At 45.8% G+C, this 14,473-nt stretch overlaps 1 protein-coding gene across 1 annotated transcript in view; it reads left to right on the top strand.

The window, feature by feature from the left end:
• The window catches only part of LOC110537350 (sacsin), a 35,273-nt gene that overhangs the window by 9,417 nt on the left and 11,383 nt on the right, over positions 1-14,473 (top strand). The window contains exons 5-7 of the mRNA XM_036937332.2: positions 7,903-8,049; positions 12,765-14,193; positions 14,298-14,386. Coding sequence (XP_036793227.2) covers positions 7,903-8,049; positions 12,765-14,193; positions 14,298-14,386 — 1,665 coding nt within the window. The remainder of the gene's footprint in view (positions 1-7,902; positions 8,050-12,764; positions 14,194-14,297; positions 14,387-14,473) is intronic.

The following is a 14,473-nucleotide window of genomic DNA, read 5'->3' as shown; positions in this document are numbered from 1 at the left end:
TTGTTGCATTCATTTCCACAGTTATAAACTGTACAGCACAAGTCTCAAAGAAGTTGAAGAAACTAGACGTTATTGTGGCTGCAACAGAAAAGTTTTTGGCACTCATGGATTTTACATCGGCTCCAGAAGACCAGCCCTCTCAGGTCCCCCTTGAGCCTGTGTAGGGATCAGATCTGTTTTATTTATTTATTTATTAATTTATCACAGGTGTCCATCTCAATGAACCTGGGCATACCTACAACTACTGACACTCTTGTTGTCGGAGAGTCATAGAGAATGCATTCAGTATCATGGCTATGAGGATTCTTGGTCGTCCAATTGAGTGTACACCTGAAAAGACTAAGGACATTGTGAAGGCATATGTGGCTCACAACTTCTTGTCCTCCACAGATGAAGCTCATGAGCTGAACACAAGATACTTGCCTCCCGCTTTTGCTGACACGCCCCTCCCTTATGGCAACTACCAACCTGGAGAGTTGAGAAGTGTTGTCGCCTGCCACAACCATCTCCAAGGAGGAGGCAAGGAGACTCTCTCGTTCCAGGGCGACACGGCTTGCAAGTGAAACAAGCTTAGGGACTACTTCCTCTCCCCCCTGGACGTGTGCCATGGCAGGAAGACATAGTTAGGCGAGGACAACTCAACCCAACGCCAGCAAATCATGTAAATAACAAGTGTCAGGAATAAAATGAGTCAGTGTAGATACAAATATTTATTAATAGAAAAATAGAAGAAATATTACAAGTGTCTGCAACTTTGCTCCTTTTGTCTTTTCCTCAATCCTGACTATTCTCCCAGTCCCTGCTGCTGAGTCCTTTAGATGCTTTTTGGCAAACTCCAAGCGGGCTGTCATGTGCCATTTACTGAGGAGTGGCTTTTGTCTGTCCACTCTACCATAAAGGCCTGATTGGTTGAGTGCTGTAAAGATGGGAGAACCTTCCAGAATGACAACCATCTCCACAGAGGTGGAGCTGTGTCAGAGTGAACATCGGGTTCTAGGTCGACTCCCTGACCAAGGCCGTTCTGCCCCGATTGTTCAGTTTGGGCGGGAGTCCAGCTCTAGGAAGAGTCTTAGAAGAAGTTTTGAACTACCATCTAAGAATGATGGAATGATGTATTCTTGGGGACCTTCAAAGCTGCAGAAATGTTTTAGTTCCCTTACCCAGATCTGTGCCTCGACACAATCCTGTCTTGGAGCTCTATGGACAATTCCTTCGACCTCATAGCTTGGTTTTTGCTCTGACATGGACTGTCAACTTATATAGACAGGTGTGTGCCTTTCCAAATCATGTCCAATCAATTGAATTTACCACAAGTGGAATCAAGTTGTAGAAACATGGATGATCAATGGAAACTGGATGCAGCTGAGCTCAATTTCGAGTGTCATAGCGAAGGGTCTGAATACTTATGTAAATAAGGTATTTCTGTTTTTTATTTTTTATACATTTGCAAAAATGTATAAACCTGTTTTGTCTTTGTCGGGTATTGTGTGTAGATTGAGGAATATTATTTTTGTTCATCCATTTTAGAATAAAGGTTGTAACGTAACAATACTTTCCAAATGCACTGTATGTATGAAAGGTTTCTTTAAAATCACAAGGGATGCAGTCAAAGTGATTAAAATCATATGGAACGACCCAAAATAAATAACTTCAAATTGAACCTTACATTACAAGGGCTCACTGTTGATTAGACAGCCAACATGCTGAATTTTCTCTTTAACAGTGGTTTATGAAATGTCCATTTTACTTCAACATTACACTACAACACTAATGAATACATCAGAAAGTAATAAAATACAGGTCAAGCTATATGTCTGAAGCTGACTTGGTCTCATTGCATGCTGACTGCTAGGCAGCAAATGTAGTAAGGGTTTTCCACAACATCAGATTAACAGCAGGGCAACATGCCCAGATTAATGTGTATACTACTATGCAAGCTAGGTCTACTCAGGGTTTTTAAAGCTAGCCAGCTTATGTTAGCTTCACATTCCAGCTCAGGCTTCATCCATGTTATGAAGGTGGATATTGATTGTGTACCTGCCGCTTACTCAAGCCTGGGCAGTAACTGCTCGTTCATGTGGCTAGTCGAATGTGGCTAGAAATATTAGTGGTCACTTGCTCTGAGCATCAGGAAACATTCTCTCTCTGGCTCACACAGGGCCGCCAGCAAATGTGTGGCAAGCTGGCATTAGGGAAAAAAAGTACCACACTTTATATGCTCCCAACAATGTAATGCGTAAACCTGGCACTTGCCCCAGTACTTTTCAATCTGGTGTAGCGGTGCCCCATCACTTGATTTGGTTGAATAAAAAATATTGGTATATTGGACTGTTGTCATGTCTGTCAGCAGGTCCTAATGTATATGTAATGAATACTCAGGGAGAAAAAGGTGTAGTGTCATGCGTAGATGTAATAGGTGGCAGGGAAGTCAGGCGCAGGAGAGTCAAATGGAGTGTAAAATGGAGTCTTTTAATAAAGTCCACGGAGTATGCTCCATAACACTAAATGTACATAAACATGGGTACAAGGACCCGACGCACACCTATACAACAATCACACTACACTGACAATAAAACAATCTCTGACAAAGACATGAGGGGAAACAGAGGGTTAAATACACAACAGGTAATGAATGGGATTGAAAACAGGTGTATGGGAAGACAAGACAAAACCAATGGAAAATGAAAAAAGGATCAATGATGGCTAGAAGACCGGTGACGTCGAACGCCGAGCACCGCCCGAACAAGGAGAGGCAACGACTTTGGCAGCAGTCGTGACAGTACCCCCCCCCTGACGCGCGGCTCCAGCTGCGCGTCGACACCGGCCTCGGGGACGACCCGGAAGGCGAGGTGCAGGGCGATCCGGATGGAGACGGTGGAATTCTGATAACATGGAAGGATCTAACACGTCCTCCACCGGAACCCAGCATCTCTCCTCCGGCCCGTACCCCTCCCAGTCCACGAGGTACTGAAGGCCCCTCGCCCGACGTCTCGAATCCAAAATGGATCGAACAGAGTACGCCGGAACCCCCTCGATGTCTAGAGGAGGCGGAGGAACATTACGCACTTCAGCCTCCTGGAGCGGGCCAGCCACCATCGGCCTGAGGAGAGACACATGGAACGAGGGGTTAATACGGTAATGAGTGGGTAGTTGTAACCTATAACATACCTCGTTCACTCTCCTCAGGACTTTAAACGGCCCCACAAACCGCGGACCCAGCTTCCGGCAGAGAAGGCGAAGGGGCAGGTTTCGGGTCGAGAGCCAGACCCTGTCCCCTGGTGCGAACACTGGGGCCTCACTGCGGCGACGGTCTGCGCCAATTTTCTGGCGCCTTATGGCACGCTGAAGGTGGACGTGGGCTGCCTCCCAGGTCTCCTCAGCGTGCCGAAACCAATTGTCCACCGCAGGGGCCTCGGTCTGGCTCTGATGCCAAGGAGCCAGAACCGGCTGATACCCTAATACACATTGAAAGGGAGTAAGGTTAGTGGAGGAGTGACGTAGCGAGTTCTGAGCCATCTCTGCCCAGGGCACGAACTTCGCCCACTCCCCCGGCCGATCCTGGCAATAAGACCGCAGAAACCTACCCACATCCTGGTTAACTCTCTCCACCTGCCCATTACTCTCGGGGTGAAAACCTGAGGTAAGACTAACCGAGATCCCCAGACGCTCCATGAACGCCTTCCAGACCCTTGATGTGAACTGGGGACCCCGATCAGACACTATATCCTCAGGCACCCCATAGTGCCGGAAAACGTGTGTAAACAGGGCCTCTGCAGTTTGTAAGGCCGTAGGGAGACCGGGCAAAGGGAGGAGACGACAGGACTTAGAAAACCGATCCACAACGACCAGGATCGTGGTGTAACCCTGTGAAGGTGGAAGATCGGTCAAAAAATCCACCGACAGGTGTGACCACGGCCGTTGAGGAACGGGTAGAGGTTGTAGCTTACCTCTGGGCAGGTGTCTAGGAGCCTTGCACTGGGCGCACACCGAGCAGGAAGAAACATAAATCCTCACGTCCTTAGCTAAAGTGGGCCACCAGTATCTCCCGTCAAGACAGCGCATCGTCCGACCTATCCCAGGATGACCAGATGAGGGTGACGTGTGAGCCCAATATATCAATCGGTCGCGTACAGCAGACGGAACGTACAGACGACCAGCTGGACACTCAGGGGGAGAAGGCTCTGCACGTGACGCCCGCTCAATGTCCGCGTCCAGCTCCCACACTACTGGCGCCACCAAACACGAAGCTGGGAGTATGGGAGTGGGATCCATGGACCGCTCCTCTGTGTCATACAGCCGAGACAATGCGTCTGCCTTAACGTTCTGGGAGCCTGGTCTGTAAGAAAGAGTAAACACAAAACGAGTGAAAAACATGGCCCACCTTGCCTGGCGAGGATTCAATCTCTTTGCCTGCCGGATATACTCCAGATTGCGGTGGTCAGTCCAGATGAGAAAAGGGTGTTTAGCCCCCTCAAGCCAATGCCTCCACACCTTCAAAGCTTCTACGACAGCTAACAGCTCCCGGTTCCCCACATCATAGTTTCGCTCCGCCGGGCTGAGCTTCTTAGAAAAGAAAGCACAGGGGCGAAGCTTCAGTGGCGTACCCGAACGCTGAGAGAGCACTGCTCCTATCCCAGCTTCGGATGCGTCCACCTCCACTATGAATGGCAAAGAGGGATCCGGATGAGCCAGCACAGGCGCAGAAGTAAACAGAGTCTTCAGGTGCTCAAAAGCCCTGTTCGCCTCAGCCGACCACTGCAAGCGCACCGGGCCCCCCTTTAGCAGTGAGGTAATGGGAGCTGCCACCTGACCAAAACCCCGGATAAACCTCCGGTAGTAATTGGAAAACCCCAAAAAACGCTGCAACTCCTTTACCGTGGTTGGAGTCGGCCAATTACGCACGGCTGTAATGCGGTCGCTCTCCATCTCCACTCCTGAAGTGGAAATCCGATGCCCTAGGAAGGAGATGGATTGTTGGAAAAACAAGCATTTCTCAGACTTGACATATAGATCATGCTCCAACAGGCGACCAAGCACCCTGCGCACCAGGGACACATGCTCGGCGCGTGTAGCAGAGTATATCAGAATATCATCGATATACACCACTACACCCTGCCCGTGCAGGTCCCTGAAGATCTCATCTACAAATGATTGGAAAACTGATGGAGCATTCATCAACCCATATGGCATGACCAGGTACTCATAATGACCTGAGGTGGTGCTAAATGCCGTCTTCCACTCATCACCCTTCTTAATACGCACCAGATTGTACGCACTCCTGAGATCCAATTTTGTGAAAAAACGTGCCCCGTGCATTAACTCAATAATCGTATTGATCAGAGGTAGCGGGTAACTATATTTCACTGTGATTTTATTAAGACCTCGATAATCAACGCACGGGCGTAAACCGCCATCCTTTTTTTTCACAAAAAAGAAACTCGAAGAGACGGGTGAAATGGATGGCTGAATGAACCCCTGATGCAGGGATTCAGAGATATATGTCTCCATAGCCTCCGTCTCCGCTTGCGACAGGGGATACACGTGACTCTTGGGATATGCAGCGTCTACCAGGAGATCTATCGCACAATCCCCCAGTCGATGGGGTGGTAATTGAGTCGCCTTCTTTTTACAGAAGGCGAGAGCCAAATCGGCATATTCGGGGGGAATGCGCACGGTGGAGACCTGGTCTGGACTTTCCACCGTAGTAGCACCAACGGAAACCCCTAAACACCTACCTGAGCATTCTCGCGACCACCCTGTGAGAGCCCTCTGTGGCCAAGAAACAGTGGGGTTATGACAAACTAACCAGGGTAGGCCTAGCACCACAGAATACGCAGGAGAATCAATAAGGAAAAGACTAATCTTCTCCTTGTGACCCTCCTGCGTTATCATACACAAAGGTGCGGTTACCTCCCTGATAAACCCTGACCCTAATGGTCGACTATCTAAGGCATGAATAGGGAAAGGCATATCCACAGGAACAATAGGGATCCCTAAACTATGAGCTAGACTTTTATTAATGAAATTTCCAGCCGCACCCGAATCTACTAGCGCCTTATACTGGGAATGCAGTGAAAAGTCAGGAAAAGAGACAGAGACAAACATTAGTGCAGCAGAGGGCTCTGGATGAGAATGGTGCCTACTCACCTGGGGTGACGCCAGAATGCCCTGCCTGCCCTCTCTATTCCCAGAAGAACCAACCCGGCACCGACCAGCAGTGTGCTCTCTGCGACCTTGAATGGTGCTCGAGCGGGAACCCCCTCCGGTCTCCCTGCGCACCATCCCTCCCAATTCCATAGGTTCGGGAGAGAGGGTGCGGGAGGATGGAACAACCAGACCCCGATCTAGACGTCCACGAGTAGCCAGCATGTTGTCCAGCCTGATGGACATGTCCACCAGCTGGTCGAAGGTGAGGGTGGTGTCTCTACAGGCCAGCTCCCGACGGACGTCCTCGCGTAGACTACAACGGTAATGGTCGATCAGGGCCCTGTCGCTCCATCCAGCGCCGGCAGCCAAGGTCCTAAACTCCAAGGCAAAATCCTGCGCACTCCTCGTCTCCTGCCTCAGATGATAGAGAAGCTCACCCGCTGCTTTGCCTTCAGGTGGGTGATCGAATACTATCCGGAATTGGCGGGTGAACTCCTCAAAATGGTCCAGCGCCGCAACCTCCCTACTACACACAGCGCTGGCCCATTCCAGGGCTTTCCCGGTGAGGCATGAGACGAGGGCGTAACTCTTCTCACGGTCAGATGGTACTGGGGAGGCCGTGGCTAGATACAAGTTCAGTTTAAGGAGGAAACCCTGGCAGCCGGCAGTATCTCCGTTGTATCCCGTAGGTAGGGATAAATGGATCCTCGATTCCGGAGAGGAAAAATCGTTCACGGGAGATTCCGGTTGTGGTGGTGGTGGCGCTGGAGAAACTCCCTGTCTCTCCCAGCGATCCATTTTCATGGCAATGTGATCCATGACGGAGCTGATAACGTCAATCTCCCTAGCTTGTTCCTGAACGCGTTCCTCCAGCTCCATGGGCATAGTGTCCTCTCCTGCTGACTTCATATATTTGGTCAGAGATTCTGTCATGCGTAGATGTAATAGGTGGCAGGGAAGTCAGGCGCAGGAGAGTCAAATGGAGTGTAAAATGGAGTCTTTTAATAAAGTCCACGGAGTATGCTCCATAACACTAAATGTACATAAACATGGGTACAAGGACCCGACGCACACCTATACAACAATCACACTACACTGACAATAAAACAATCTCTGACAAAGACATGAGGGGAAACAGAGGGTTAAATACACAACAGGTAATGAATGGGATTGAAAACAGGTGTATGGGAAGACAAGACAAAACCAATGGAAAATGAAAAAAGGATCAATGATGGCTAGAAGACCGGTGACGTCGAACGCCGAGCACCGCCCGAACAAGGAGAGGCAACGACTTTGGCAGCAGTCGTGACATGTAGATTCACGTGCAGAGTGTGGCAGGTGTTTATTTCACCTTCGCAGAAGGTAGGAATCGTGGTCATAGGCAGGCAATGGTCATACACAGGTAGGCAAACAGGCAGGTGAATCAAAGCAAGGACTGAAGGCTAACTGGTTCTCACAAATGAGCTAGGAAAAGGCTTAATAGAGTCAAAACGAACAATACCTCACAAAGGCACGAACGGAATGAATTTAACTAAATAAGGAGTTGATGAGACCAGCTGAGTAACTAACACAGGTGAAATCAATGAACAAAAATGAGAGACAGGTCTACGTTCAAGAACACAAAGAAACAGAACACAAGGTTGACTAAGAAAATAAATACAGAACATTACAGTATATGAATATCTGATTGTTGTCTTGTCTGTCAGCAGATCCTAATGTGTATGAATAACTGACTGTAGTTCTGTCTGTGACCAGGTCCTGCACTGTATGCCTTCAACAATGCAGAGTTCACAGCAGAGGACTGGGAGGGAATCACGACCACAGGCCGGAGCATCAAACGCAAAGACCCAAACAAAGTTGGCAGGTTTGGGATCGGATTCAACTCTGTCTACCACATGACAGGTGAACCCCAAAGTATTTTTATCACAATAAAGAATCAAACAATGAGCATGCAATAGCTACTGTATTTCACAAGGTGTGGTTGATATGCTAAAATCCATAACACAGCGCATGGATCTACAGTGACAAGAACAAGTATGTGAACCCTTTGGAATTACCTGGATTTCTGCATACATTTTACATACAATTTGACCTGATCATCATCTAAGTCACAACAATAGACCAACACAGTGTGCTTAAACTAATAACACACAAATTATTGTATTTTTCTTGTCTATATTGAATACATACTTTTTCCAACCTACACTGTGAATGTTTAAGTTATGTTAACCACTAGGCTAATGACTTCTCCAAAAGCTAATTGTAGTCATGAGTCAACTAACCTGGAGTCGAATCAATGAGACGAGATTGGAGATTTTGGTTTGAGCTGCCCTGCCCCATTAAAAAAAACTCACTAAATTTGAGTTTGCTATTCACCAGAAGCATTGCCTAACGTGAACCATGCCTCGAACAAAAGAGATGTCAGAAGAACCTAAGATTAAGAATTGTTGACTTGCATAAAGCTGGAAAGGGTTACAAAAGTATCTCTAAGAGTCAGTCCACGGTAAGACAAATTGTCTACAAATGGAGAAATTTCAACACTGTTGCTACTCTCCCTAAGAGTGGCCTTCCTGCAAAGATGACTGCAAGAGCACAGCGCAGAATGCTCAATGAGGTTAAGAAAAATCCTAGAGTGTCAGCTAAAGACTTACAGAAATCTCTGGAACATTCTAAAATCTCTGACGAGTCTGCAATACGTAAAACATTAAACAAGAATGGTGTTCATGGGAGGACACCATGGAAGAAGCCACTGCTGTCAAAAAAAAACATTGCTCAACATCTGAAGTTCGCAAAAGAGCACCTGGATGTTCCATAGCGCTACTGGCAAAATATTCAGATTAAACTAAAGTTGGGTTGTTTGGAAAGAACACACAACACTGTGTGTGCAGAAAAAAGGCACAGCACACCAACATCAAAACCTCATCCCAACTGTAAACTATTGTGAAGGGAGCATCATGGTTTGGGGCTGTTTTGCTGCCTCAGGGCCTGGACAGCTTGCTATCATCGACGGGAAAATGTATTCCCAAGTTTATCAAGACATTTTGCAGGAGAATGTAAGTCTATCTGTCCGCCAATTGAAGCTCAACAGAAATTAGGTGATGCAACAGGACAACAAAAGTAAACAGAACAGTAAACAGAAAAGTAGACAGAAGTAAATCAACAACAGAATGGCTTGAACAGAAGAAAATACGCCTTCTGGAGTGGCCCAGTCATTCCTGACCTCAACCTGATTTGAGATGCTGTGGCATGACCTCGAGCAGTTCACACCAGACATCCCAAGAATATTGTGGAACTGAAACAGTTTTGGAAAGGGGAAAAATTCCTCCTGACCTTTTGCAGGTCTGATCTGCAACTACAGAAAACGTTTGGTTGAGGTTATTGCTGCCAAAGGAGGGTCAACCTGTTCAAATCAAATTGTATTAGTAACGTACACATGGTAAGCAGATGTTAATGCGAGTGTAGCGAAATGCTTGTGCTTCTAGTTCCGACAGTGCAGTAATATCTAACAAGTAAGTTTTACAGGCAGTTTTACGACCTTACAACCACGTCATGAATACCACAGAGAGACTCCCTGACCATGCAATTGAGAGAGTGTTTCACAGTAAGACAAAGGGATTCTCCCACCCAATTTTACTGCGTCCCAGAACTATGGAGAATAGTTGAATATCCACTCTACATAACAAAAAGTCACTCAAGTTCCGAATACCGCAAGGATTTGTCCTCACGTTTAAAAGGGCTAATTCTAATGTCAACAATACAGGCCAGGAAACGTGGGAGCTTGCTATACACGTGAAATGGTATGAACTCTGAACTAATGATCGCTCAAGAAGTGAGTCCTAGATGACAGCTTAACAGACTGTAGCTGGAAAGGTAGCAAATCTAATACGAGAACACTGACTGACGTAGACGAATCTCCAGAGTGAGATGAACCTCTCAGACCACGTGAACCTCTCACACGACGACCCGGAAGATTCCACAAAGAACATGGCGACATAGACTGGGCAAACTAGAGCCTCATATCACCAACTCAACAATCGAAACCAGCTTCACATAAATACAATGCATTGCTTTTCCGAATGAGCTATCGTTAGTGGCATATGTATTTATGTAAGAATAGCTTCCCAGGTTCAATAGAGACCCATGTTCCTTAGCCTTCCTTCCAAAACCCCTTCTCTTCTCTGAATCTATTGTGTTATAACCAAACTGTTTTTGTTTAGTCCACTAGGGATGGTATAATGTTATTATGTATTGTATATTCTGTCATTTGTTTAATTAGTTAGTAATTAAATAAATGAGCCAATTGGTGTAAGGACGATTTATAGTAAAGGCTGGGTTTCGTGCAGATAGCCAACAATTTACGATGTTCAGATGAGACTGACAAAGGTAATAATAATAATTCATTAATAGAAGACTAATTGATCAGATATTAAAATATCTGAAGAGTTATATTCTGAAAACTATAACTTTAATCTGAACATTTTCCGTGGTGCCCCGACTTCCTAGTTACTTAAATTTACATGATTAGTTTAATTAGGTAATGATAATTACAGAGAATTGATTTGATAAAATAACAGTCTTCACCTTTAATGATACTAAAGACACATGGGTGAATGAGAATAAGTACATATAAATATATGGATGAGCAATGGCTGAGCAGCATAGGCAAGGTGCAATAGATGGTATAAAATACAGTATATACATATGATATGAGTAATGTAAGATATGTCAAATCAAATTTTAGTCACAATGCCAAATACAACAGTAGTAACTTACAAGCCCCTAACCAACAATGCAGTAAAAAATAAAATAAAAAAAATAAATAAGAAATAAAAGTAACAAGAAATTAAAGAGCAGCAGTAAAATAACAATAGTGAGACTATATACAGGAGGGTACCGGTATCGAGTCAATGTGCAAGGGCACCAGTTAGTTGATGTATTACAGTGGGGCAAAAAAGTATTTAGTCAGCCACCAATTGTGCAAGTTCTCCCACTTAAAAAGATGAGAGGCCTGCAATTTTCATCATAGGTACACTTCAACTATGACAGACAAAATGAGAAAAAAAATCCAGAAAATCACATTGTAGGATTTTTTAATGAATTTATTGGCAAATTATGGTGGAAAATAAGTATTTGGTCAATAACAAAAGTTTATCTCAATACTTTGTTATATACCCGTTGTTGGCATTGACAGAGGTCAAATGTTTTCTGTAAGTCTTCACAAGGTTTTCACACACTGTTGCTGGTATTTTGGCCCATTCCTGCATGCAGATCTCCTCTAGAGCAGTGATGTTTTGGGGCTGTTGCTGGGAAACACGGACTTTCAACTCCCTCCAAAGATTTTCTATGGGGTTGAGATCTGGAGACTGGCTAGGCCACTCCAGGACCTTGAAATGCTTCTTATGAAGCCACTCCTTCGTTGCCCAGGCGGTGTGTTTGGGATCATTGTCATGCTGAAAGACCCAGCCACGTTTCATCTTCAATGCCCTTGCTGATGGAAGGAGGTTTTCACTCAAAATCTCACGATACAAGACCCCATTCATTCTTTCCTTTACAAGGATCAGTCGTCCTGGTCCCTTTGCAGAAAAACAGCCCCAAAGCATGATGTTTCCACCCCCATGCGTCACAGTAGGTATGGTGTTCTTTGGTCGCAACTCAGCATTCTTTGTCCTCCAAACACGACGAGTTGAGTTTTTACCAAAAAGTTATATTTTGGTTTCATCTGACCATTTGACATTCTCCCAATCTTCTTCTGGATCATCCAAATGCTCTCTAGCAAACTTCAGATGGGCCTGGACATGTACTGGCTTAAGCAGGGGGACACGTCTGGCACTGCAGGATTTGAGTCCCTGGCGGCGTAGTGTGTTACTGATGGTAGGCTTTGTTACTTTGGTCCCAGCTCTCTGCAGGTCATTCACTAGGTCCCCCCGTGTGGTTCTGGGATTTTTGCTCACCGTTCTTGTGATCATTTTGACCCCACGGGGTGAGATCTTGCGTGGAGCCACAGATCGAGGGAGATTATCAGTGGTCTTGTATGTCTTCCATTTCCTAATAATTGCTCCAACAGTTGATTTCTTCAAACCAAGCTGCTTACCTATTGCAGATTCAGTCTTCCCAGCCTGGTGCAGGTCTACAATTTTGTTTCTGGTGTCCTTTGACAGCTCTTTGGTCTTGGCCATAGTGGAGTTTGGATTGTGACTGTTTGAGGTTGTGGACAGGTGTCTTTTATACTGATAACAAGTTCAAACAGGTGCCAGTAATACAGGTAAAGAGTGGAGGACAGAGGAGCCTCTTAAAGAAGTTGTTACAGGTCTGTGAGAGCCAGAAATCCTGCTTGTTTGTAGGTGACCAAATACTTATTTTCCACCATAATTTCTAAATAAATTCATTAAAAATCCTACAATGTGATTTTCTGGATTTTTTTTCTTCTCATTTTGTCTGTCATAGTTGAAGTGTACCTATGATGAAAATACAGACCTCTCTCATCTTTTTAAGTGGGAGAACTTGCACAATTGGTGGCCGACTAAATACTTTTTTGCCCCACTGTAGTGTGGAAACCGATATTATACACAGGAAGATTTACAGCATTTCATTCATACTGATCATCTGATCATTTCTAGATGTGCCATCCATATTCAGTTCCAAGTACCTGGTCTTCCTGGATGCTCAGGACAAGCTGTTTGAGGAGGATGGAGGCTTCCGGTGGTGTCTGGAGAACGAGGAAGACCAGATAACTCTCCTGAATCTGCAGGATCAGTTCCAACCATTCAGAGATGTTGTCGAACTAGTCAGTGGCCAGAGATGGAAGGACATCATCCAGGAGGAGCAGCACTTTAAAGGGACACTCTTTAGGTTTCCTCTGCGCAGTGAGGCCTCAGAGATCTCAGATAACCTGTATGACTACCACAAAGTAGTTCAGCTTTTCGAGAGCTTCATTGCAGATGCAGACATAATCCCTCTGTTCCTGAGGAACGTGTCATCAGTCTCTTTGCAGCACATTAACACGAACGGATCCGTCAACACCCGGCTCTCAGTGACCTCATCCAGTCCCACAGCTGATCCAAGTCTGAAGCCCAGGAGTGATTCAAACATCAAGGGCTCAACCTGCTTCAAAACCATCGCCTCTACCTCCAACAAGGAGGAGACAAAGACCAGGTGGCTTGTGACAACATGTTGCATGAAAGACGGAAATGTACCAAAGCTAGATTCACTTGCCAAGAAGCTAAGTTTCCGCCCTCATGTTGACTTGGCGTTTCCGTGTGGCCAGGAGAATGTCCTGACTGAGGGCAGACTGAGCTGCTTCCTGCCCCTTCCTAACAACGACTCCAACAAGACTGGACTCCCGGTCCATGTGAACGCCTGCTTCGGCCTCACTGACAACAGAAGACACATCAAGTGGCAGGAGGAAGACCAGAAGTATGATGAAGCTGCAATGTGGAACGAGCTGCTGGTGAAGGAGGTTCTCCCTCACACATATCTCCTGATGCTGCAGGATGCCATCAACCTAGCCAAGACCACCACACTCCCCGTCTCAGCTGTGTATAAGATCTGGCCAGACCTCAGTCAGACCAGAGACAAATGGCATGGGATTGCTGAGGACATTCTACAACGTCTGTTTAGACAGAACACTGCTGTCTTCTCTCTAGCTGAAGACGAAAGACAGTTTGTTTCTCTTGCCGAGTCTGTGTGTCCATCCAATGACCCCAAAGCATCTGAAATGATGGCTGCCGTGACCAGGACCTTGATTGCAGGAGGAGAAAAGCTTGTCACCTTCCCAGATCATGTCTCCAGAGCTGTCCAGCAGGCTTTCCCAAACCGTGACACTCTGAAATGGGTGACTCCAGCTCTTGTAAGGGGTGTTCTCCGCAGAGATGCCATGTCCAACCTCTCCATCGATGACAAACGGTCTCTGCTGCAGTTCATCTTGAGCGACGAGAAATACCACAACCTCAGGGATCTGAAGATGCTGCCTCTCAGCGACGGGACTTTCAAGACATTCACAAATGAAGAGAAGGACATTGCTCTTATTGACAATGATTCATTTCCAAGGTAAATTCTTAATAATCTAAATATACAGTGCAGTATTTTTCACAGGGATAATCCATGCCTTTTTTTCAATAAACAATTTACAAGTAAGTCTTCTCATCATTCAGAGTGCTGCTGCCAGGTTACAAAGCCCTGTTTCTGCCGGATGATCTCAGCGACACTAGCATCCACCATTTGAGGCAACTAGCTAAAACAAGTAAGATAATATATTGTTCAATATTGTACAAATTCTGTAAGGTTTTGGATATCATGTGGAATTGCAAATACCTGCATGTTTTTTACA

Source organism: Oncorhynchus mykiss, chromosome 12 (genome assembly GCF_057628025.1).
Source record: "Oncorhynchus mykiss isolate SJ-2025 chromosome 12, ASM5762802v1, whole genome shotgun sequence".
NCBI classification, from domain to species: Eukaryota; Metazoa; Chordata; class Actinopteri; order Salmoniformes; family Salmonidae; genus Oncorhynchus; species Oncorhynchus mykiss.
This window is presented reverse-complemented; position numbering and strand designations above follow the sequence as displayed.